At 41.8% G+C, this 27,505-nt stretch overlaps 2 protein-coding genes across 2 annotated transcripts in view; one reads left to right on the forward strand and one right to left on the reverse strand.

Moving 5' to 3' along the window:
• cbr1 (carbonyl reductase 1) overlaps positions 1 to 27,505 on the reverse strand; it is a 585,032-nt gene that overhangs the window by 432,582 nt on the left and 124,945 nt on the right. The window lies entirely within an intron of this gene.
• Positions 1 to 27,505, forward strand: part of nrg3a (neuregulin 3a) — a 409,270-nt gene that overhangs the window by 329,459 nt on the left and 52,306 nt on the right. The window contains exon 3 of the mRNA XM_074647325.1: positions 104 to 177. Within this exon, the coding sequence (XP_074503426.1) occupies positions 104 to 177 (74 nt within the window). The remainder of the gene's footprint in view (positions 1 to 103; positions 178 to 27,505) is intronic.

Genomic DNA, 27,505 nt, shown 5'->3' on the forward strand with positions numbered 1-27,505 from the left:
TCGTGCTGCTCTCGCATTCACATCCGTTGTTGTGGCGTTCGTTGGCAAATCTACCTGATTACTTGACTCATTGTTTGTTCCTCTTGTGTTTTTTCTCCACCAGGTGTCGAGAAGGCTACCAGGGAATCCGCTGTGACCAGTTTCTGCCCAAGACGGACTCCATCCTGTCTGACCCAAGTAAGTTTCCACATTCGTTACTTCAATGTACTCCAGTATACCAACATGTATCATCAGACCATGACATCAAATTTGACCGTACAAAAGTAAACATGAGGGAAACAGAGGGGGTCGTATTTCTTAGATCATTCTGGTGAGGTTTAACTGGAGTTCTTAAGAATATTGATCCACATTAATAAAGCAGGAATCTACAATCTTGGCTGTGACCCTTATTGCACAGACGGGTTTCCTGTATACAAACATTACTGAGTGTGTGTGCATTCAGGGGGCAAAACTGCTTTGGCAGCCGGTCACAAGATTGTAGTCAACCGTTGTAATCAACGTAGATTTCTCATTATTTGTAAATTCTTGTTGACTATACTAGACCCCTGCAGAGCCCGACCACAAGATACCATCATCATATGACACATTGGTATCAGATCTGATTATTGCTATCACCTGTAATGAAATTAGCAAGACATAAGTGTTAAGTAACATAAGTTCAAGTGAGTCCCTCTTGATGGACGCCGCCGCCAGACACTTTTTCCTCATAGATTCCTCAACAGGTAGAACGTTACTATAAAACTGGAGACTTGGATGTTGGTCTTGTTATTAGTTCAACCCGTCACACAGCAGCTCTTTGTATGTCGGGCAGGTGAATATTAACATTAAACCCCTGACGGCTCTCTATTAAATAGTGTGTTGCTGGTTGAAAATGTAACGCCAACAGTCAATACAAGATTACTGATATGTCTGATTCAAATTTAAACTAACGTTAGCTGACGTTAGCTTCCAGGGCCGCTTGTTGTGACATCTTCTTTTAAATTGTAATGTTACGGCGTACAAGAATGAGCTTTCCCCGCCGTAATCACGTAAAGTTACAACAATTTAAAGCCGTAATGAAGTCCTGCAACACTTTTAAGTTTGAAGGCATAGTCGCTAGGTAAGAGATAATGTACAGCGAGCCGATCATTGTTGTGCTTCGTGTCAGGGTGCAGCATTGCCCTGAAGGGGATTCTTTCACAACAATGACCGCTTATTACACGGCTACTTACTTAAGAAATCAATATTTTGACGCAAATACGGTCCGCCAGAGTCCGACATCAGAACTGTGCCGATAGCAACGGTCTGTAATAGAGAAATTACAGACCGCAGAACGCCGTGATTGACCAATCAGAATCGGGTATTCAACACAGTCGTGTAATAAATCGATCTAAGTATTTCCTCAGAGTGTGGGTCGATCACCTTGTTATTGATCAGGCCATTTTTATCGATCTGTGGAGCGTGACAGCTCGCCATGACCACCCGCTGCTTTGCTAGTGCTGTGTGACTAGAATGCTTTTACTCATCAGACCTGGATCCATAATCTCCTTCTGTTTTTAGCAAAGTCATGTGATCCCCTCTGAATATCAAACATTTTACATCCATCTTTTCTGCGGTTGGTGCCGTAACAACTCCTCGTCATTTCTGCTTTTGAGATTGGCTCCGCTAGACATGCCGTTCTTTCTTCCCCCTAGCTGTTTCTCTGTGATGACGTTGCACAGAAACCCGGCTATATTTCCTTTGAAATATATAGTCATTGCAGCAGCAATGTAGTCTCGTGGATTGATTTCTTCTCGTAGTGCGAGTCATACTACACGTTAAATTGTGGTCAAAAACTATAAACTTCCTCTGTGCATTTACACGATATGTAGATCTTATGTCAGTGGGTTTTAATGCAGATCTTCAGAAGCCACATGCACAGCTGGGTTTTGATCTTACAGCCCGGATCACTGCAGTTACACTAATTGCCTTCACCTGGCATCCCAGATCCTCAGTCCCTGATTAGAAAACCAGCAGGACTGTGGGTGAAAACCAGTTGCTATTACATGCATTGATACACACAGTGAACCACCGTAAAGTAGAAGAGCAACAAGTATTCCTTAACAAATTCTGACTTTACCTGCATTTCTTCTTATTTATACAGCTGAAAACACTGAATACAATGTAAGAAAGCGAGATTTAGTGTATAATACCATCCATGAACCTTAAAAAATAACATTTCTGACGTTTCAGTAACAATAATATATTTTATTTACAGCTTTTTCTGTCTTCTCTTATATTCAGCTCTGTTTTATAATTTACTTTTTCATTTTCTCTTCTGTTCCCTGCTTTCTCAAACACCCTCTCCTACTCAGACTGTCACTTCTCTCATTTCTTTATCTCCCAAAGACGTGGTCCTCTCAATGTCATACAGCTGAGGGAAGTTAACTTCTGTCTTCACCGCTCGCTATCTCCGCCATACAGTACTCATTTCCCCGTTCCTCTCAGCTCATTCCAGAATAATATGCAACCTTGTCACCGGGGCATTAACGTTGAGCCCATTCAATATTATCTCTGATTTTTCTACCAACAAGGTAATGGCACCATTTACCGTAAAAAAGGACAGTGCCGTGCCTTTAGGGATTTTTACCTCATAATTGTCTAATTTCCAAAAAAAGAAAACTCTCTGTGGTAATATTATGAACTTTTAATTTCTCATTATGAATATGTCCTACTTGATTGCAAAGGAGAATGTGCCATAAATGAGACATGTTAGATGAAATGTGGCAAATGCAACAACACTGTTATCACTTGCTCTTTGTTAATATCCTTTACTTTCCAGATCATTAATTAAGTCTCCGTAATGAGGTTTTTAATTCCGAGCAAGTATTAGGGTAATTGTCCTTGTTGGAACAACATTGGTGTTCAGTGAAGTGACGCCCATCGCCGTGTTTCTACACCGAACCTGCTGACCTGAACACACTGGTGGCTAAGAACTGTTACCGTCATAATCACTTAAACCATTTGTCAAATGTCAGACGGAAACGGTTTGTGATTGTGTTGCTTCGTTATCTGTTGAGCGTTGTGAAGAAGCCTTAAGGCCGGCCCCCCACACTTAACAGATGTGTAAAATGTGACACTCATAATGACATGTTCTGTTAAATTTAACAGTTTAGTTCCTATAGTGTGTGGAGAGCAACGATTAGGCCAAAACAGTCACCACACACTAACAGATTCATTCATCAACAACAAGAGTCCAAAATAAAAAAAACATGACTTTAGTGTAAACAAACATGGCGGACGACGAGCAGGAAGATTTAGTGACGTTCATTCATGAAGGATGAAGTCATGGAGACACATTAAATAAACACTTGTGTTGTTGCCACAATGGTCCTCCATTTCTGAGCTCCATCTTAGTACTATTTTATGCTCCATGTTTAGCATTAGCTCATGCATTAGCCGCTGTGGTTGTCCTTCCTTCTTCAGTCAGCTTGGTTCTCTATTGGCTATCGTTCTTTCCCACGTGACGGCGTCATCGGCTGTCCTCGGGGTTCCCCACACATGGTCACTGGATTGGTGGATGTAAAAAATACTCTTAACATACCTCACACCACAGGAACATCTGGAAAGATCATCTTTTGAACCATCAAAAAAATCGGGGCTTTGTTGACGATTGTCGGTGAATCAGGCTCAAAATCGGCTTGATATTCCTGTAGTGTGACCACCAAAAGAAGGATAAAAATAAGACGACAGCGACCTCTAGCAACCATAGTAACCATGACAGGAGCAAAAGACAGCGTGGAACTCCATATGGTGGAGTTTGGAGGTGATGGATGAGACACAAAACGCAGGACTTTCACCCAGGAGAGCCAGGGTTTTGCATCTCGTGTGAAACCGACAACGTCTACAATAAGTTTCACTTTCACTTTTCAAACTTAGTTGTTGTTTTGTTGCCTAAAACCCCAAAAAAAGCTGTTTTGTTTGAAGTTGTTTTTGTGCATGTAGCTCCTTTGAGGCTCCACAACTTCACTCCAGGAGTGAAGAGAGTTGAGTTTCCACATCAACAAAGTTGTGCTCTAACAAATGTTAACCATTACCTCTAATTGGTTTTCTGGCCTAAGTCAGTGACTGATTATAAATCGTTTAATCGGCGACTCTTTTAGGTGAGTTTCCATATTATTTGGCTCGGAGTTACCGAGTCATTACTGAGGAATTTGGGACTAAAAAAAAGTCTTTTCACTTTGTGGCCTCCCAGCTGAACCCCGGACACACATCCTCTACTCCTTTCTGTTTGTATCAGCTCACACCACTTTCCCTCATTCCTTTCTGATCTCATTCATCTATTCTACCTCTCTGCCAAATCTCTATCCTCAATTAATTTTTCTGATATTAAGAATTGATCGGCCTACTTTCAGGTCATCCTTCTCTCGACTGACTTCTTTATTTCTGACTTTAAGTCTCATGTTTTCTCTATTTTCTGTTCACAATGTTGTGTAGCCTATGAATTTCTTTTTTCAGTAACACCGCCTTTTCCTTTCTTCCTTTTTTTCCCATTTTATTCGACTACTTGCTGCTTCAAAAAGTTGGTAAGTGACAAAGTTTGAAAAGAAGAGAGGCAGATTGTGGCCTCCCTCTTCTTTCCTCACCCCCTCACATAATCTTGTCACAGCATCACTCTCCTTGACTCCTGTGCTCGCAGCTCATCAAATCCTAATTTCCCGGGTTACCTTTGTGTCTCGTGCTCGAGCTTGCCTCAGTGTTGACATCCTTGTTCCCTCTTCCAAATTTCCCTCCAGACGGCCCCCCTCTTGCCCCCATCTGTCTTTTGCTAACCTCCTCCGTGCCATCCTTTCCTCAACACGCATCTTGTCCAAGCGTCAGACCTCATCCCTTCTCCCCTAGCCCACAGTTCTCTGTCCAACTCATCTCCTAAGACAAAGTGGCACGGGCCTCGGATGGACCGAGGCTTGAATTGCGCCAGCTAAAAAAGGTTCACCAGCAGGGCAGACAAATACTGCCAAGGACCTCTGGCACGCCGCGGCCTCGACGGAAGGGAAGGAAGGGAGCGAGGCTGGATGAAAGTGGATACATCTTCTGAGTTGGGCTATCACACTGTCTCAGGGTCCCAGAGGACGGAGAGAGAGTCATGGCTCCAGTGGCTATACAAACAGAATGAGATACGAGGCGAGGCAGAGAGAGAGACAAATGTTTGTCTTCTGGACTATTTAAACAAGTCAGAACACAGTCATTAAAAACCGGCTTTAAAAACTGCATAACGATATTAAATAAAAGGCTCAAAAGTCAATAATGGAATGCAAGACATGAATAAAAGCCAGACGAGGTGTACATAAAGCATTTATGTTATGCATTTATTATGAGGAAAGAAAAATAGGGCAGCAGCTAATGAATTAATGGATTAATCATTCAGACAGTAGAATACCAAAAAAGAGTAGAAAATGCCCGGCACAAGGTCTGAGAGCAAAACCTTTCAGCTTTCTTGTTAACGGTCCAAAGATGTTCAATTTACAACGACGTAAAACAGAGCAAAGCAGCAAATTATCTTTTCATTCAGTTTATCAATTTAGACCTTGAGAAGAAATGGTCCACAGGTAGTTCACTTAGAAACTCGCGCTGTGCAGCCAAACATTGTTCAAACTAGTAGATCTTTATTTAAATTCTAGTGGAGTTCCCAAAGTTTCCAAAGATACCAAATATGTCGGCGTAAATGTGTGTGAAATGATGCACAAAACATCTAGAACATTGTCATTTGATGGAATCCATGAATAATATGAAGTCTTTGGTTTGAATATTTCCTTCAGTTTAAACATCGTACGGACTCAATGTAGATCCAGAGTATATGTGATACAGTCAGCGTGGGATACGATGATTTTAACAACCGGAAGTTATTTTCATATTAGGTACGATTGATTTGTCCCGCCTCCTTTCTCCGCTCCCCCGCCGCTCAGCTTTCACATTAGTCTGTAGTCCTGTACCCGAGTACACTTGCGTCCTCATCTACGTTTTTTTATGTGTGGAAGAGCGCTACCCAATCACAAGATCCAAAGCCCATACGAGTCGACCGAGTCCAAGAGGCAAGAACGAACCTCTCGCCTGCCTTCCTGCTTTATCACCTATAGAGGATGAGATCGGCTCGTGTTGCACGCATATGCAGATTTCAGAGGAGACCAGTGGCGTTAAAAAAAAGCCTGCATGCCCTCAACAATACTCGCTGACTGCTACTTGTGTTAAATCAACCTGATCTCATGGGAAGGCGTATAAATAGCACGACATTTTAAGGGCATTCTGCATGTTGTGATAATACATTTCACAGTTTTTGTGGTTACAATGAGGTAACAAAACTACAGTAACGGCAGCAGTTAACGTAACTTCAAAATAACTCAACAGCACTTTGGGAGATACGTTACGTTAGATACGTTTCAGTTCAGTTCAGTTCACCATCAGAAAATATTCTAAAGAAGGTGTACACTTTAATGGATAGCGATTTTCAAAGGTGATCCTTTGTTTTAGGTGGCTAACATACGTTTTTCTGTCACCCCCACTCACAGCACTCCTAGTACTCCTGTCTGTTTCTCGATGCTGGGGAAACGACTGGAAGTAATAAACCTACTGTGGATAACAACTATTCCTTTAAAGATGCAGTGATGTAGGATTTGGTGGCATCTAGTGGTGAGGCTGCAGATTGCAAACCAACTGAAACTTCACCCGTGTGCCAAGCGTGTCGGACAGTGGCCAACGCAAAATCGTGAATGGCCCTATCTAGAGCCAGTGTTTGGGTTGGACTGTAGAAACATGGCGGCCGGCTCCGTGAGGAGGACCCGCTCCCTATGTACTGTAGATATAAACGGCTCATTCTAAGCTAACGAAAACACAACGATTGTTATTATCAGGTGAATATACACTAAAGAAAAGATGCTTATTAATATTCTATTCCATATCTGCCAATAGATAAATGCTACACGCTGTTCCTTTGAACAAAATCATAAAGATGTTAAGATCTTCCTTCCAACCAGAACAGAGGATCTCAGGAGTTACACATGACTCACTGATGGTGCGTTTAGTTCTCAAAAATGCTGAAAAGGCTTCCGTCACCTGACTGGCTTGATGGGATGTGTTAGAGATCAAAGATTTGTTTAGGTTTCCCCTCAATCTGTCAAAGAGGAACAAAGGCTTCTTTGTTGTCATCCCCCTACATACAGTATGTCAACTCGTTTCATTGCAGAAGAAACTAGAGTTCGAAGCCGCTTTTGTTGTCGAGACATCTTTTGTTGTTCAATCTGGGAGGTTGTTGATTGGCACTACCCATTCTGAGGAACTATCACAGGATGATGCAGTATTCAGGATCCAACGTAGACTAGACTCTAAATGTATTCTCTTTGAGTAGCGCTCCCTCTCTTCTCTGCCCTGCCTCCACCTCTTCCTTTACGACTTTCATCATCTGTTTTACGCAATCATTGTCTTACTCATAAGTTAAAAAAACACTTCTGAATCAACGGAGCCGAGACGGTCTAGTTTTACGACGCTGCGAGGCAGATTCAGAATCCGCATGCTTTCACTTACAGTACAGAACGTGCATCATATTACACCCCATAGGCACACAGCGAGAGAGAGAGATTTAGAGATTTAAATCTGAAGACAAATTTAATTCACACTATCTTTATGAGATCTGATTTCATGCTCGTCAGGTTTGCGTGCATCGCTGATGATAACGCTGCAGTAATCATGCAAGTCCAATTTCCCCCTCGAACACAACCCCTGTGTTTCACGTTGTGTTGCATGTTTCAATCCACAAGATGTAAAGGAATCATTAAATGTGCAACTGCTTTAAGCTTAATGCTTTTTATCATGGGACACCTGTTGAGGCAAGGGCGACGCCGGTCACCTTGGATCGTTCCACTAACGCTCCGCTGAGGAAGTGTTGTACTTGTTGTTTATTCACATCTGTGCTAATACCTCCATTTCTGCTTGAGCCTCGCAGTGATGCTCCACAATAAATGATTCAGTCGAGTACAAGGATGGTGGTGATGTGGTGTGAATGAACACGGTGTGATTTAAGGTGTCCTTGGGCAGAACAGTGAAGACCTTTGAGCTCCAGGGGTGATGCTCCGTAGCTGACCCTGACCTTTAGACACTTAATATCAGACACACATCTACTCATATACTACTATCTAACTATCATTTAGCAAAGTCACAGACTCGGACACATTATGTGTTTGGGAACTAGTTGAACAAAGTGCAAAGACGTCAATAAAAGGTCAAAATGTTGTATCAAGCATAGATATAGTATACTGTACATGCAGGGAGTGGACATGAACATGAACACTGGTGCAATGTAAAGCTTGTGCCACACAGGGGACGTTAGTAGCGTGTGGCGGCTGCGGAGCCTGACGTTTTTTTTATTTCGGCATCCATGTTAACAGCTTAAAGTAGTCACACAGCCCCGTGAGCAGCGCGGCTCGGCTGCGTGTCTTCTAGAGATTCGCTTTTTTTCTTAAATAGTTGCAGGACAGTGTTGTAGAACATGCAGTGACATGGAGAGCTCCATGAATGAATTAAGTACAGGGTTTTATCTCTGGATTAATACTATTATTTACAAATGAGCACACGCTTCTTCACCTTTTTCTGTCTGAAATAAATATAAATGATATTTATAATGAAATGAAATGGCCATTATGAAAGGCAAACTGCAGAAGAGAGGAAGCCGTCACGCACTGCTGACGTGGGCAGTCTGTCCCAAGCGTTAACCCTAAAGAAGCCTTTTTGTTTGCGTTCAAAACGTGACATTTCATTTAGTTTTACAACGTGTTAGAACGTGTTGCTTTTAAGTTTCACTTTTACAACGTAGTAGGCATAGTAGGCCCCTAATGACCCACATCTATGGTGCTTATAGCGACTGATAATGCCTATTTAATGGCCTGATAACAGGTGAATCTGGTGCATAAACACAGCAGTTTGAGCGAGGAGAGTGCTGTCCGTGTCCCATGAGAAAATAAAAGTCAATATCCCCTTCATTTAATCATGATGTTTTTTTTACTAAACCTAACGAAGTAGTTTTGTTTTCATTTTTTGTTTTGTTTCAATTTACAACGTTAACCATGTTTAAAACTGCAACTGTAGTCTGGGAGAAAATGTGTTTTCCTCAAAATACAATTAAGGATGCAGTTTAGTTGTATGGGAACTAGTTCTGTAGGAGACAGTGGTCAAACACACATATATTGTTTAACTATTTAACAACACAACACATAGCATCACAGTAGGCTGTACAGATCAGTAGCTGCAGATGAAGAAGTCCTCTAGGTCGAATATAACCTTTCTGAATTTGACATAAACTAGTTAGAAAGCTGTGCTGCAGAGCTCTGTCCTTGGTTTGGTTTCCTCAAGTCATGCTGGCACATTTCTTTAAGTGCATGTTTGTGTGTATGCGAGGGCGTGAGTTGTTTCTGTGCTCTCTACATTTTTAGGGCCCGAGCACGAAAGTGCCAGGACCCAACGGTGTCCTGGCACGAAGTGCAAGGAACCTATTGTTTTTCTGCAGATTATTATTCTTTTTCCGCTGCAAGAACGCGTTTTTGACGACCTTAGCCATCCCCAAAACTCACGAAAAGTGGAGTATGCGTCAGAACTGGTGGGAAATTCAATGTTCTGGAGTGACTGGGCTCGGGTGTCTCCAGGGGGCTCCATAGCGCCCCCTAACGTACGCAGTTTTTCCGAGAAAGTTTCTTCGATCTTCACGAAATTCAAGTATGTCGTTGCTCACGCCCTCATACCTGGATTAAATGATTTTGAGATTTCTCCGGCAAACAGGACATGTTGGACTTCCTGCGTGATTTTAGAATTTACGAACGCATATTTGAAGACTTTAGGATGCACAAAAATGTATGAAACTTTACACACACATCCAAACTAGTAATTACTTAATTTTAGTGGTGAAATTTTGCTTGGGCGTGGCATGTTGGCTCTCTAGCGCCCCCTTATGTCTTTCAGATTTTGAACATACCTTTAGGTACTCGGAATCTCATAAAATTTGGCAAAATGATAGACACCTGTGAACTTTATGTAACTGCATAGCCATTAGGCTCCGTGTGTTTTTATTCGGCTCTATAGCGCCCCCTAACGCGTTGAAATTTTAACTTTGTCAAAGTTGATCCGATATTCACGAAATTTGGTATGCATATCCCACTGATCATTTGAAACATATTCCTCATTGGGTTTCATTAGCCCCGCCCACCCAGAAGTCGGCCATATTGGATTTTTATGTCATTTTTGCGTTTTATTGGCCGCGTACTTTAACGAACTCCTCCTACAGATTTGATCAGATCGAGTTGATATTTGGTCAGGACCATCTCAAGACCTCGAGGATGAAAAGTTATTAAAATGGTGAGCGTTCACTTAACGAGCGGACCGTGGCGTGGCGGCCATTTTGAGCCATTCGCCAGTTATTGTAACTCAACTGTACATAGTCCGATCTGCCCCAAATCTCTCAGGTATGATGTTGCTCCAGTACTGATGACATGTATATGAAAAAATATACTCATAGCCCCGCCCCAAGACGTTAGCCCCGCCCCCTTTCATATCTCATGAACCGTTTATAGTAGAGTCTTGTGGGATGTGTCATATCACTCAGCAGAGAGTGGGTTAACCCTAACTCAACTGTACAGAGTTCGATCTGCCCCAAATTATCATTTGAAACATATTCCTCATTGGGTTTCATTAGCCCCGCCCACCCAGAAGTCGGCCATATTGGATTTTATGTACGATTTTCCCAATTTTTGCGTTTTATTGGCCGCGTACTTTAACGAACTCCTCCTACAGATTTGATCATATCGAGTTGATATTTGGTCAGGACCATCTCAAGACCTTGAGGATGAAAAGTTATTAAAATGGTGAGTGTTCACTTAACGAGCGGACCGTGGCGTGGCGGCCATTTTGAGCCATTCGCCATGAAACAGGCAGTTAATGTAACTCAACTGTACATAGTCCGATCTGCCCCAAATCTCTCAGGTATGATGTTGCTCCAGTACTGATGACATGTATATGAAAAAATATACTCATAGCCCCGCCCCCTTTCATATCTCATGAACCGTTTGTCGTACAGGCTTATGGGAGGTGTCATATCACTCAGCAGAGAGTTCCTGTTTTATTCGTTAAGGGTAGCCCCGCCCCCTACACATTAGCCCCGCCCCCTTTCATAACTCATGAACCGTTTGTCGTAGAGTCTTGCGGGAGGTGTCATATCACTCAGCAGAGAGTGCCTGTTTCATTGGTAAATGTTATGCCCGCCCCCTACACATTAGCCCCGCCCCCTTTCATAACTCATGATCCGTTTGTAGTAGAGTCTTGTGGGAAGTGTCATATAACTCAGCAGAGAGTTCATGTTTCATTGGTAAATGTTATGCCCGCCCCCTACACATTAGCCCCGCCCCCTTTCATATCTCATGAACCGTTTGTAGTAGAGTCTTGTGGGAAGTGTCATATCACTCAGCAGAGAGTTCCTGTTTTATTCGTTAAGGGTAGCCCCGCCCCCTACACATTAGCCCCGCCCCCTTTCATAACTCATGAACCGTTTTTTGTAGAGTCTTGCGGGAGGTGTCATATCACTCAGCAGAGAGTGCCTGTTTCATTGGTGAATGTTATGCCCGCCCCCTACACATTAGCCACGGCCCCCTTCATAACTCGTGAACCGCTTGTCGTAGAGCCTTGCGGCAGGCGTCGTGGCGCTCGTCAGAGTTTCGGTTTCGCGTCGGTCGGCGTCCCGCCAGCAACCCCGACCCGCGAGCAGGGGCGAGGGCCCTTTCATAGCTGCGTGCAGCTCTCGTTACATTTGTGTTTCTGCGTGGTTGCGTCTCCATCCTGACATTCCCACACTGCGTTGGGAGGTGAAAAGCAGCGTCTCGGGAGACATCCTGTTGCATTCACACCATCTGAAAGACGAGGAGGAAAAAGAGCTGGCTTAACGCTCAGAAGTACTTGACGTCTCTGGCATCAGCTGTGGTATCAGCTCTCCTTCTTATATACCGACTTATTGTGGCGTGGCAAATCCATCCTACCAGGATGTGGATAAAGAACTGTCAAGTCTGCGCCTCGCAAGAGCAAAGCCAGAGGGGGTCTAAGATGTGAGAGATGTGAGTTTCTTTAGCGCCTAACAATCACTAGGAGCAGATTGGAACCTTCAAATCCGGGATCAAGGTTTTGTTTTTTTGTGCTTTATAATATTAGAAATAACATAGCTTGCTTTGTGTGAAGCTGTAGCTGCAGAGGCACAGGCTACTTTCAGTTTAATTGGCGTGTGTGCAGGGTGAAGGAAATGGCAATGTTCACTTCTAGACTGCCCATTAAAAACAACAAAAGACGACTCTGTCTGACAGCAGGTTTCTTTGAAACCACATGAAAAGAATCCATCTCACACATTAAAAGTGTTCACCATTTCCTCTCCCGCTAGACGTCGTGTGTTTGTTTGTGCAAGACGCTGCATTGGATTACAATTAGTCACATAATCCGCAAGCTGCTGTTAAACTGTTGTAAATCAGAAGCTAATTACACAGAGACTCAAGTGTAAATCTAAATAAATGCACAGAGAGAATTCGCCCTGCGCTGTCAAGTATGAAAGAGTCGATATAGGAGCCTCTAAGTTCCTTGATTACTGTACATTAGGGTAATGTCCCTCAGTTCACGTCACGACGGAATTAGTTATAGTTCATGAACTTTGTTTCAAGAATGAAACCTGATGTGTAGAATAATTAACACAGAAATGAATCTACTAGTAAGTCTAACTTCACATTAGCATGGCACCAATAATTTTAGGACTCCCCAATTGCTAGAGGAGTCGTATCTGATCAAGTGGACATACCGCTATATGGACGTTCATATGGACTCATCTTGTGAACACGGTAAACACGACCCCAATCTCCGGCTCTCTCTCGGCTCTTTTCCCCGAAGCCTCTTCCTTACCAATAATACCCCCCCGTACATCCCCACGTCAACCCTGCCTTTTAACATTTAGAAATCTGTCTGTCGCAAGACTTTAGGGTCTGCAGTGACCAAAGAATGGTCGTAAAGCGTCCAAGTTTGTGGTTCCAAATCGCCAAAAATATGTCAACATGCATGGGTTGCCTCACAAAATTTTAAATGATTTGTCTCCTGCAAGTGTCACCGATGTGTTCCCCTGCTGAGACCGAGCAACTACAAGATGGCAATCTTCATGTTTTGGTTGCTCTTGTTTGCCAGCGAGAGCTAGTGAAGTGTTCGGGTAAAATATTGCTCCTGTGGATGGCGGCGGTAGATTCTCAGGAAAGCTCCGTCGTCAGCCTGAGCTTCTCAGGTTTCACTCGCTGCCTGATGGTGTTGCTTGCTGCATGACAAACTGCTTCTCTGCAGGCTGACAAGGTGATGTGGGACTGTTGCCAATGAAGGCTGCATATTCTCAGTATGTGTAGTTCTAACTTTAACCTATGAAGAAAGGTGTTTGTTGCATTCATAGCTGCTGGGCGACCGCTAGAATCAGTGTTTTTGGAACAGTTTACCTGTTTGGCAGGCTGATTAAAGTTTTTCTCTCTCAGGCCAGAAAGCGGTGGTGTCATTTATATACCCAGCTGTTCCAGGTGCACAGCAGGGATACCCCACTCTCCCTGTTAGCTTCCACTGAAACACACATGTATAGGCAGAGGTTAATTAGCTGCAGGTGTGTCTCATTGACCAGCTGGGTCGCTCCTGGCTCGCTTACATCTCGACCAATGCTCAGTCTCCACCTGGCTCTCTGCGGCGACACAGAACATTAGAGCGCACGGCTTGTTTAACCGCCTTCAAGAATCACGGTCGTATCGCTGAGCGGCGTCACCGTTGAGCTGCTATTCCTGTGAGCTGCAGCTGGTGAAAGTGAAAACTAGATTACACGCTAACACACAGTATGCCGCTGGGTGCACATATGTCTCTGCAACCATATCATTAGACACAATGCATTGAATTTAGAATACTAAAAAAATCACAGCCCTGAAAATAATGGATTTGTGCTTGAGTCTATAGCTCGATCAAAGTTAATCAGGTGCATTCCCACTGAGCAAAGACACGTCCAAAGGACATCAATTTAACATCTCTGTCAACCGTCCAAAAGACGTCCACTGAGGAGCCAGAATTGGGACACGGGATTGGTTTCCCCCCCAAAAGGGGGCGTGGTCATGAGAGCCTACTCTGGGTAATGTATTGCCGGTCTGATGTATAACGACTGCATCCATTCTGCATTCATCTCTTTTTAGATGGACAAAAACACATATTGTCCTCTAAAATGACATCCCTCCCTCTGCGGGTGAAATCAGAGGCAAACGCAAAATTGACTATTGTGAGCGACGCAGCTTAGTGGAGTCTGATTGCTGAGGCCAATTTACCTTCCCCGTCTATCGCAGTGGACGGGGATGGCAAGCAATCAGGAAAGAGAGAGAGAGAGAGGGAGAGAAAAGAACGGAAACTCATATTGATTGCAGCAATTCATCCGGCGTGCGCCCCTGTGTGACTTGGCCTTCTGATCATATGTACACAAGTGAATTGCAAATGTTTTGGATTGAATATCAAAACAATAACTTTGTTGTTTATTCCACACAACGTGGCTTTGTTTTTTCTTCTCTCATATTTATTGCCCCATTTTTTCCGTCGAGCATTTGATCAAGACTTTTGGCTGTGAAGCACATATACAGACCCTAATGGATCTGGAAGGCCCAATTTCTAGTGAAGTATGGGTCTTGTCAGCTGGTGCTTAGTGGAGAATATGGCAGTGGGATGCAGATGATCCCAGAGAAGTGCAGCCTGGTCTGCTCGCTGCCTCCAGTCACAGGTCATTAATAACTGGGCCTGGGTGGCAGACGGGTCAAGGCAATTCTCTCAGTAGCACACCGCCTGCTTCCTCTCTTTGTCTCTGTCTGTTCGACATGATTATCTCAACTTTTACTTCATTTTCTTCTCTATCTGCTGCTTAAAGCTTGTGATCATTTTACCTTTTGGGTTTGTAAATATACCTCACTGATCAGCAGTCTGTTCGAAAGCAAAGGCACAAGGCGTTTAGCATACGTCCTTTCTTGATTTCTGTGTCATTTGTACACCACAGTGCTTGAATTGGAAAAAAACAAGAGCCAGTTCTCCTCTTATTCACATGTTGGTGTGTGTGTATATCAGCAATTTCTTGTGACTTATTCCCATTTATTCATTATTTCTTTAAGCATGTTATACTGTGTCAGACATAATCAGCTGTAGTTTTATTGTTATATTATAATACTTGAGCTATGCATCTTCTATAGTTGCCCTATAATACTCCACTAATATATATTAACTGGAACATTATAGGGTTAAGGTTGGTGTGTTTAGTGTTAATAGTTAAAGTGCTTTCCTGTGTTATTTGTAGCCTATAGTATAGTCGGGTATCAGTCAGGATGCTCCTGCATGTTATGAAGAGACACACTGTGAATAAATGTAAATATAAATGTCACGTATTTAGTGACGTTTGTGGCGTTACGATTGTCACGTATTTAGTAACGTTTGTGGCGTTACGATTGTCACGTATTTAGTGACGTTAGTGAAGTTACGATTGTCACGCATTTAGTGACGTTGGTGAAGTTACGATTGTCACGTATTTAGTAACGTTTGTGACGTTACGATTGTCACGTATTTAGTGACGTTTGGGACGTTAAGATTGTCACGTATTCAGTGACATTTGTGAAGTTACGATTGACACGTATTTAGTGACGTTTGTGAAGTTACGATTGTCACGTATTTAGTGACGTTTGTGACGTTACAATTGTCACGTATTTAGTGACGTTAGTGGAGTTACGATTGTCACGTATTTAGTGACGTTTGTGACGTTACAATTGTCACGTATTTAGTGATGTTTGTGATATTACGATTGTCACGTATTTAGTGACGTTGGTGAAGTTACGATTGTCACGTATTTAGTGATGTTTGTGAAGTTACGATTGTCACATATTTAGTGACGTTTGGGACGTTAAGATTGTCACGTATTCAGTGGCATTTGTGAAGTTACGATTGTCACGTATTTAGTGACGTTAGTGGAGTTACGATTGTCACGTATTTAGTGACGTTTGTGACGTTACGATTGTCATTTATTTAGTTTTCCATACTGATGTTACGTGGTTTCCGTACGTATTTGACCTAGTTTACTATTCTTACACTTAAAAGTATTCTTTAATAAACTAAAAAGTGGGACAATTTAGTCCCAAGAAGCTTACATGTATACTACTAGTACATTGATATTAGTATATTTACTACATAAAGTATACTTGGGAAAAACATACTTGAACTTTACTTATGTATACTTCATAAACTTGAAGTATACTACTTTTTCATGAGGGAAGTTTGGGGATTTAAATTGTTTTCAGATTCCTCATCTAGTTAAAAATATATATTGACAAAAGAACAATAAATATGTTTCTTTATTCATTAGAATGTTTTTTTTCTCTCTTCATGAACTGTTATTTCCCCTTTGAATCTGTGTTATGAATAATATAGAGTAATATAATCAGGGAGTGGAGGAGAGGTTTTCAGCAATAAACACATTTTAATTGTTTGTCATCGTTTCCATTCAGTCATATGTGAGGATGAAAACCCCCGTGCACCGGGTAGAAATATAATTTTGATGTGAGATATATTTACATAATTTCCACTTTGTCTAGAACATTTGGGGAAATAAACAGAAAATATTCTAATCATAAACTGGATTATTGAATAATGCATGTGCAATATGATTTACAATAAATGCAGATGCAAATAATTATTAAAATAAAAATAAAACAAACACTTGCTGCCGTTAGAAATGGTTCATGTGCATTCAGAGTCTGAGCACAACCCGGTCTCATGGGAAGGTCCTCAGTTAGGTTCAGACAAGAAAACCACTTAGTTAGGGTAGGAGAAAATGGGCTTTAAATAAGTATGCAAACTAGGTCAAACTTTAAAAGCAGTATACTAATAGCACACTTGAATAAACTTAGTTTTGGTAAGGGTTGGGAGTTTTGTCTGTCAACTTGGGTATAAAACTTTAGTGATGTTGTGATGCGGTTTCAGCTGCTGCGTCCGATCACTAATAGATGTTCAATAACGGGCGCGTCAGACCGGTAAAAGGCTTCCGTGAAGGTCGGTTCCTCAGAGATCAAATAAGTGAATTGGCCCATCAAACCTTACCACATATGGACAGAACCACTTAAAGATACCATCACCCAAATTGCCACTCAGCCCCATAGAAAAGGATGTGATGCCACGTTCCAATGTAGGTGATAAGTAAATATTTAGCAGAGCAATCACACACTGTAAACAATGTACGGGAGAGACGGAGCACTTTACAGTCTGCTGGTGTCATACTGTTCAAAGATGGCACGTCACCAGGATGACCTGCGAGTCCAGCGGAGCCAGCTGGAGACACAACAAACAGGAAACACATGCTCCTATCTGTTTGTCCTGCTGGTTTTTGGATGAGAGAGTGAGTGGATATTCACAGGACAAAAATACAATGTCACTATACTTAAAGACAGAGGACCTCAAAATTAATTTGGGTAGAGTCAACTTTGCAGTAGCGGTTCATTTTAATGCTAGAAGACGGAGTCTAACTCCAGTTTTAACCTCTGAAAACAACATTAATCAGCGTATCCTTATACAACGAATCGTATGATATCTTATGAAAAATTATTCCTCATTTAACGTTGGTTCTCCTACGTGTCAATTTCCACTCGTTACATGCAGTCTTTCAAAATAAACTTCTGTCTTCAGAGGAAACTTCTCAGTTAAAATTTCTAGAGTGAAGATACTGGAATCATATGAAACTAGAAAACCTAATGAATCCATCGGTACCAACGATGTCATACTAGCTTATCGCGAAGGACGTTAAATACAGTACCTGTGAGGGTTTCTGGACAATATCTGTCATTGTTTTGTGTTGTTAATGATTTACAATAATAAATATATACATACATTTGCATAAAGCAGCATATTTGTCCACTCCCATGTTGATAAGAGTATTAAATACTTGACAAATTGACAAATCTCCCTTTAAGGTACATTTTGAACAGATAAAAAATTTGATTAATTTGCAATTAATGGTGATTAATTGCAAATTAATCACCATTAATTGCAAATTAATGGTGATTAATTTGCAATTAATGGTGATTAATTGCAAATTAATCACCATTAATTGTGGACACTCATGCAATTAACATTTTAATCGATTGACAGCCCTAGTATATTTAATGTGTACTTACTGTTCCTGTGCAATGCCTGGATAATATGCTGCTTTAACACAATCATTTACCAATTTGGGTCAATAAAGTACATCCATCCATCCATCCATCCATCCCTGCAACCTCATAGTGGTGCACGAGGTGAAGTCAGGAGATCAACAGTCATTAGGATTCATCCTGTGGAGACCATTAATATATCTACACATTTTCATGTTGGTTTAACCGGACTATTTGCAAGGACATGTAGAAATACGTGGGCTAACCTCTTTTGTAAATCAACAAGTACAATAAATAATGTGTGATTAATTTGCGATTAATTACGATTAACTATTTTAATCGATTGACAGCCCTAATGTGTTTGTATATTTTTATCTGTTGCCATTTCTTCAATGTTACTACATGGTTTTTGAGATTCAGATAAAAGTGTGTGCGTGCGTGCGTGCGTGCGTGCGTGCGTGCGTGCGTGCGTGCGTGCGTGCGTGCGTGCGTGCGTGCGTGCGTTCGTGCGTGCGTGTGTTTAAGCACACAGCTTTTGCAATTTAAACAACTGTCTCATCTAATGACAGCCCTCCCAGTAGCGGCCCCAGTGAGTTAAACGATTATGACAACTAGCCATGAACGCAGGTGGAGAACCGGACGGCTAATGGCCAGCAGACCTCCGTGATGGAGCAGTTGGATGAGAGAGCTGTAGTACAGTGGAAAGCAAAATGACTTGAAATTGCTCCGTCCAAATGGCTTTTTAATGCTCCTTTTTTAAAGCTTTACCAGTTGACTACTGAGGGGTAGTGTCATTGTCCGTCAATGGGGGGGCAATTGATGGTAGTTTCAGTAAGTAGCCTATCATCTCTGAACAAATCTTCTCTGTACAGACAGAAACATCCAGAGTGTCTCTCTTTATATCCATTACACACACACACACTATCTTTTAATGCTTCTCACTGCCTATTGATTCATATTTTTCTCTAAATTGAATCATTCATCAATAGCATGAATTATTACGAAGTGAACTTCACACAGAAGTATCTATATGTCGGCCCAGAGAGGTTTGAATTATGTACTAGATAGAACAATAATGCCCATTGCATTTTCTCTGTGATTTTAAAGAGAGAATAAATGAACGTTAAACCTCAAGACAATAATAAAATATATTACATATGTTTATGCATGCAGTCTTTTATTGATTCTAATATAAATATAAAGTAAAAAATCTGATTTAGATGTTTAAGTGAAAATATAATGGCAATAATTAAACTAAGGTGGTACGTGAGGGCAGTATATACATACTTTACACGTTTACAATCCAGCTGTCACTTGTAGTTTTATGCGTCTTATTTATTTTTATTTATATTGTTTGCAGTATAAACTGGTAAGGAGCTTTCATTTTCTTTATAGATGTAAAACAGAAACATGTTGCGGACGACGGTATTTACACTTCAAAACAAGGGTTGTAAAATAAATTTAAATAAATATGTAGTATTTAATCTATTAAGTCATACGCATTGGCCTTTCTTTAAATGCTCACTATTCCATATTATTACATATATTGTAGTTATTTATGTGCATTTTCTTGTCACCTCAAAAAAACTCACTGACTTTCAGCAGCATTAAAATACCAATAAACATGAATTAAATGAATACATACTGAAAACAAAACCCAAAACGTTTCAGCGTATTAGAGTTGATGATCCTCCCCTCAGTACAAAGAGCTCATCTAAACTGACCCGTTCTTCTTCACAGCCCTCGTTCCTCTCTGACTCCAGTCAACCATCCTGCCCTTGTTTCTCTTCCTGTCTCTTTATAAGCCTGAACTCACGGCACCATGGATCCTTCCACCCCCTCAGAGCTCAGCCCGGGATGGAGACCGGAGAGTGTCTGGGTACATTAAGACACGCCGCTCTGCCTTTTGCTCCACCTAGCTGTGGCTCTCCTCCAGGGCCTGTAGTCATTAAACCTCCGAGAACAAGAGAGCTGATCAAGGATCACTGCTCGGGTAGCGTGGCCGTATTAAACTAGAGGAACACGAGTCCTTTATGGCTGGTGGGATAGAAATAACTGCAGCTGTCCTCACGTTACCTTTTTAGCACCATCTTCATACTGGATGTGTGATCTGACTGGTTGCTTTGAGCCTTTTATACACACAAAGTAAATATGTACATTGATCTCATCTACACTTTTTAAATTCCACCGACCAATCTTAGATCGTCTTTGTCATTTACAAGCAGTAGTCGTCCATGAGAACAACACCAGACTGATTTAAATCACTGACAAAATCAGAGATAGGGGAGCAATTTATCGGTCTGGAACCCGGCTACTTTCTAAGTTGAGGAACATTGAAGACAACATCAAAATTAAACTTTCTAATGGGAACTTACACAGTAAGAAATACTAAGAAAGGTGGTCTCTTTAAAAGCTCTTTAAAAACCGAATCAAGTTGTTTCCTGTGAAGACGGAAGTTTATTTTGAAAAGACTGAATGCATTTAACGAGCGGAAATTGACACATGTTGCTGGACATTCGTAAAAAATGAGGAATAACCTTTAGTAAGATATCATATGAACCGTACGTTGGATGAATCAGCTTACATTAAAATGTCCGAGTCAGGAGTTGTGGAATTGGTTATTAATCAGTCTTTAATGTAGGTAATGAAATAGATAAGGAAAGGAAGGATGGACAGAATGAGAGGAGGGGAAGTCTCAGACTCTACGTGACTGAAGTACATGACATGTGTCGTGCCCTGTTGAATCGTGGGTCGCCGTCTGTCAGCCCTCCAGGCGCTGCTTACTAAAACTCATCACTTCCCAGAAGTACCCAAACTCTCTTCTGACATGTCCTGCCTCTCTCTCTCTCTCTCTCTCTCTCTCTCTCTCTCTCTCTCTCTCTCTCTCTCTCTCTCTCTCTCTCTCTCTCTCTCTCTCTCTCTCTCTCTCTCTCTCTCTCTCTCTCTCTCTCTAATCCTCACTCCTAGCCTCCTTCTTCATTTCGTTGCTTTTGGGAACAGTTTACTCTTCCCTACCTCCTCCTCTCTTACTCATTCATCCTTGCAAAGCCTGCTGGCGAGCCACCCTCCTCTCTCCGTCTCTCTCTCCATCCTTCCTTCCTCCTGCTCTCCAGAAGCCCCAGAGGCATCAGTGATTCACTGGCTGACCTTCCTCTGCTACAGCTCAAGTCTGGCTGGCTCCATTTCTCCTTTACATTATTGTCATCTAGCCAGTCCTATACGTACCTTTTTAAAATGTAAACTTTAACCTCCTGACTTTAGGATGCTGATTATACTCAACAAGCTATTATCAGCGTTGTTTTGTTGTTGAGATCATCATGAAGCTCATTGAAAGGTTAGTTTATTTAAACCAACATTATCAGCTTGTAAATTAAGTTTCAGTTTAAAAATTGTAACATTTTGTGACGTGCTATCCTGATGAATTACTGAGTAATTAGGGAGCTGCGATTTTCACGGTGACTAATGGGCATAAAATATCATATCAACATTAAATGAATCTCTTTGACGGATCATTTTCATTACCCTGGAAGCTGATGGAATGAGAGCTAAATTTGAATTTCCCCACAAATGCTTTTTGATAAAAGAACATATACAGCTCAGAGGTATCCTCACCACCTTTGAGTTTTGTTTTTCTTATGACAAACCTGAACACCTGCTCAGCAAGAAGACGTCCGTTACAGGATGTATTTATAATAATTAGGTTGACCTTAACGCCACAGAGAATAAGAGCATTTGGCTGTTTGTAACTTCTTAAACATATAAATCATTGCGGGTCGGTGTCCCATGCGCGCTTACATGTGTCTACGCTGTTCAGACAAGACTCCAACACAAACTACACGGAAGCACCAAAACCACAAAGTTCTATCTAGTGAAGCCCGTCTGTTAAACAGTGTTAACTCTTCCTGCTTCGGCCTCCTGGCCGTGGTCAGAGTACGCTGGGGAGACCGTAGCTTTGGTCTCCAGGGGGCGATGCTGTACTCTGCTCCTCTGCCTGCATGCCTTCACTCACACACCGCGCTCGTTCTCACTCTCTCGCTCCGCCTCTCACGTGCATGCGCGCACACTACACACTGCAGAAGAGTTAGTTTAGCTCTGAGAATATCTAGTGAATGTACAGTGGACGTTTGTGCAGAAATAACTGCTGCAGCTCCTCCAGACCAACAGAGGTTTCCCGTGTCTTGTGAAGTGGCGGGGCTCCGCAGAGAGAAACATTATCGTCTCCGACCAAAACTCCGGTGTCTCCCCTGTTCCCTCTGACCGCGGTCGGGAGGCTGAGGCAGGAAAAGACAACACTAGGATCAGCATTGATTCATGGAGAGACCTTCGTCTGGTCAGCTAACATTACTGCCAAGCAGCTGAAATATAGAGTGATATTGTGCTTTTAGCTGACGTGTGTCTCCTCACTGTTTTGAGTGATGCTCGTTCATGTCTATGTAGAGCGAGCACAAGCACGAGCAACAGGACGCTGACTTTCGTTGACTTAACAGCCACAAGCGGCGCTGTTAACAAGCATTTCTGATTCTTACAAACAGTCCCTTTAAATTGTTCTGGTGCCAACTTTAAAATATGAGATGGCAGATGACACGTAGTCATTGTTTGCCCCGTCTGAGCCAGCAGACAGATACTCCAGCCTCAATAAAGTTTGGTAGCAGTATTGTGTTTGGCCGTGTGAACAGTAAATGGTAGATGTTGAGTCAGAGTTCAGTCATACAGACAGAAATCCATTCTTCTTCTCTTTGTACCAACAGGAGCTTCAACAGAGCAGAATACATTCCTTCCATATACGCTTTTTTGAATAACAGACCCAAGTCGTGCTCTTTCCTAAAGCTAAAAAAACTCTTTTATTCTATCGCCGGTTCAACTTCACGCCTTCCACCTACACGTTTCGCCTGCAGCTGCTGAACGCAACAAGCTCACACCTGTTTTATTGATATGTTTCAGAGCCACTCTGGGAAGACATTATGGAAAAAAGGCACAAGCTAAAGTAGAAGTAGATGAGGCATGTTGAGGAGAAAGCGGGAACAATAAATCACATCAACTCACACAATAACACCAGAAACACGCTGAACATTACAAGTTGATTATGCATAACAGTGAAAGATAAAAATATAAAAAAGGGTGCAAAGTGTTACGGAATGAAAAAAGGTGAATAGAAAGCCTTTACAAATATGTGTGTGTGTGTGTGTGTGTGTGTGTGTGTGTGTGTGTGTGTGTGTGTGTGTGTGTGTGTGTGTGTGCGTGAGTGCGTGCGTGCGTGCGTGCGTGCGTGCGTGCGTGCGTGCGTGTGTGTAGGTTTTAGCCTGCGGGCCAGAGAGGAAGTTCTCAGTGATGTGACCCTGATGATGATTGACAGCTCCCTGTAGGCGTTCCCACGGTGACTCAGACTCCCTGTTAAACAGCACCGATTATAAACAGCAGCTAAATAATACTGGATCCCATCTCAATCCAAATGCGTCCTGTACTGTAGATTGTACATAACTTTTTCTTCCAGCTTTTCATAAACACTCATATTTCTGAATACACTTCAGGCCCATTTAACTTCAAGGCTCCCCGAAAAACATCATTAATGAAAGATTCGTCCTTGTGCAGCACCGAAAAGCCTCAGACAATTCATCTGAGAGTGAAAATGATTTCAACCCAATAACTCAAAGTCAGTTAAAAGTAGTCTCGTACGGTTAGACCACTCTGTCTCATTTTGTGTCACTTTGCTTTAATGCTGTGCAGCGAGCGGGGAAATAATGTGAGGGAGGTTACTGTCAAATGGAGGTGAGGACTGCATTTTCTTTAGCTAAACACAGTAGAAGAAACCGAAGCACTCGCTGCTGTCTAATGGACCGAACACCCACCTGGATCACAGAGAGTGAACGGTCAGAATGTAAAGATATGGGCAGCATTTTGCATTAGGGCTGCATGATGTTAAATAAATATCTAATTGTGATTATTTTGACTGATATTGCTAATGTGATTATCAATATTAGAGCGATCAATATTTTTAGAGCTGTCAGAGTTAAGTTGATAATAACACGTCATTTGTTTTAACTCCACTAATTTCTTTAACGCAACTTGCGATTTGTAGGTTGTAGCGGGCTCAGTTTTAAAGCTAGAGTGAAGATACTGGTATCATTTGAGTCTAGAAAAACCTAAAGAATCCATCGGTACCAACCATGTCATACTAACTTGTCATGAAGGAGGTTAAATAACGCTCCAAACTTACGCTAAATTTTGGTGAGGAAAAACTGCCATGGCCATTTTCGAAGGTGTCACTTGACCTCTGACCTCCAGATATGTCAATGTAAATGGGTTCTATGGGTACCCACGAGTCTCCCCTTGGGCTGCAGTTTGCCATGTTATGTTTTGAGCATATTGTTTTACGCTAAATGCAGTACCTGTGAGGGTTTCTGAACAATATCTGTCCTTGTTTTTTGTTGTTAATTGATTTACAATAATAAATATATACATACATTTACATAAAGCAGCATATTTGTCCACTCCCATGTTGATAAGAGTATTAAATACTTGACAAATCTCCCTTTAAGGTACATTTTGAACAGATAAAAGATGAGGAGTCATGTTTCTGCCCACCTGATTAATGCTAAGTCCAAAATGTACTCCCGTTTTAGCTCCTCCTTTTAGAAAAAGATCTCTCTTTTAGCAGCTACAGTATGTTCCACTTTCTTCACCTGCTAGTCGCTAACTTTGTCCGTCTGCTGTTTGGCTGCTCACAGTGGGTTCATCACAATTTGTTTGCTGAAAACAGCTGGAAACGAGGATGATGAGAGCACTGAGACTAAACTGTACAGTAAATGTGTCACAAAAAGCAAACAACTGAAAGAAGCTATAAAAAAAAAAGCTTTGAGGAACTGAGTCGGTGATAATTATCTCCTCCAATCACACGTTTAATATGAAAAATCTCTCTCTGCAAGTCCCACCGCCCGGCATAATTAAAATGACTCCAGTCTGTTGGTAGTTTATCTTATTTATTCCTGTAGTGTTTTTCTTGGAGTGGGTTTCAGGTAGTAAAGTAAGCCATAAGTAGATCCTCCTCATCCTCCTCCTCCTCCTCGGGGCCTGTTGTTTTGGACCACTCTGATTTATGGATGCAGAGCAGACAGCTCAGATGAAAGACTTTCTGTCAGGTCAGAAGATACAGATACCTTGTTGCCATAGCAACCGCTGCGGGCAAAAACAAAACAAAAAAAAGAAGAGAGGGATACAAGGGGAGAGATAACAAATGATGAAATGATGAAACGGGTCAGTGAAAGATGACATTCAAATTGGAGAATGACAGAGACCGGCGTTCAGCAGATAGATTGTTTGGGGGTTTTTTTTAAACACATATTTCTGCTCTGCACACGCACACACACACACATACACACACACACATTAATCTGTCAGACTGTAGCGTGCTACAGGATGCTCCTTTCAGCTCAGGACAGACGTGACCTGAAAAAAATGTAGCAGAACAATTTGAAACGACAACTAAACCACTTTTGGGCTGAATGCTATTATTATTTCCTTAGCTGCTGACAATGTTGAAAAATGTTTTGAAATGAGGGTAAATTTAAGTATATTATTATGATCCGCAGGGTGCGAACCTCGAGGCGGCGGTTACCGCAGCGTTGTCAGTAGGATGAGATAAATGCTTCAACTATGTTATTGTGCTTCTTTAACACATAAAAAGCAGCTTTTTGGGGAATGTTAAGTTCCATTAATATGACTACTAAATACAAATACTGTTAGTTCTGACAACAGCAGCAACAATAAGTGATCGCTGTTACATTTCCTTCTTTGCACAAAGAGCTCAATGGATGCACCTGCAGAACTTAGTAAACAAACTATTGTGTAACTCGGAGCAACAGCGAGCACAAAGGGAGAAACCCAGACTCTCTGTTGCATCACCTGATTGCGTGACTTATCCACGTTGAATTTCATCAGTGGACAATGCAGGCCGATCATTTAGTGTCCCCTCCCGCTCCTTCAGATCCGCCATCTGTCAAAATATCAATTTATTTCTCCCGCTCTCTCCAACGAGTGCTGAGCACTAATTGGAAATAGCACGCAGCGTATTCTCTGTTCTGCACACACACACACACACGGGGAGAGAGAGCGAAGCCATCCGTCAGGCTGAGATGTGAACATGATGCAATCACTCCCTCATGCTCCATCTGTAGAATAATTCCTGTTTTTTTATCTGACGGAGGGATGTAAAAGAGATGGTTGTGTTTGTGTGCGTTGCAGAGACACACAAACATTATCTGAATTAAACAAGGCGACCGGAGAATTTGCAAAGCGGAAACATCTTAATAAGTGCAGCACGCAAAGAGTGAAATGAGGCGGAAATGTTTAGATGCTGAGTCTTTAAAGTAAAGCAGAGTGAAACCTTCCAGACTGAAGGCAGCTGAGATGTTACATGACAGTTAACAATAATAATAGTATTTTAGTATGAGTATTTTATACTGGTATAACAGAGGACAACAATGAATCAACCCACTATACACAGACAATATCAGAAACTACTAATTCTAATTTTATAATATTTAGCATTTATAAGTTTGAAAAAGGTACCAATCAATGTTGTAGACATCATATGTAATCTTGAAATCATGGGATGGACAAATATACAGATGAGCAATTTCCATCATATTTTAACTAGGGCTGTCAACATTAATGCGTTAACGCAAATTGGTTTTAACACCACTAATTTCTTTAAAGGGACTGTGTGTAAGATTTTACACACAGTCCCACGTAACTTAAAAAAAAATGAGACCTTCCGCGACTTTCTGGGTTTCCTCTATCAGCCTGTAAACTGCTTTTAATGTGAAAAATTCGAGGGACGTTTTTTTCTGGGAAAAATCCAACAGATATGACATCATGCACGCTCACGAGCGCCTTCATTTTCAGGACTAACAGTGTGCAACCGTAGTTAACGTTCGACTAGAAATGGAGTCCGCTAACGGCAACAAACAACCAGCCACCACCACAACTCAGACTCCAACACAAACTCCACGGAAGCACAAAAAACAAAGTTATATCTAGTGAAGTCCGTCTGTAAAAGGAATGTGACCGATGTCAGGGAAAAACTAGGATCAACATTGGCCGGTTCTTCGATTCATAGAGGGTCCTTCGTTTGGTTTTGGGAATCAAAACGGACCCTGAGCTGGTAAAATTCCTATTGGACGGGTGAGCTAACATTACTGCCAAGCATGTGAAATACAATGTTTTGACCGATGCCTGCTACCGTCTACATAGTGCGAGCAACAGGACGCTGACTGTCGTTGACTCTACGGCGTCACCGTTAACAAGCTATT

Source organism: Sebastes fasciatus, chromosome 9, assembly GCF_043250625.1.
Source record: "Sebastes fasciatus isolate fSebFas1 chromosome 9, fSebFas1.pri, whole genome shotgun sequence".
NCBI lineage: Eukaryota > Metazoa > Chordata > Actinopteri > Perciformes > Sebastidae > Sebastes > Sebastes fasciatus.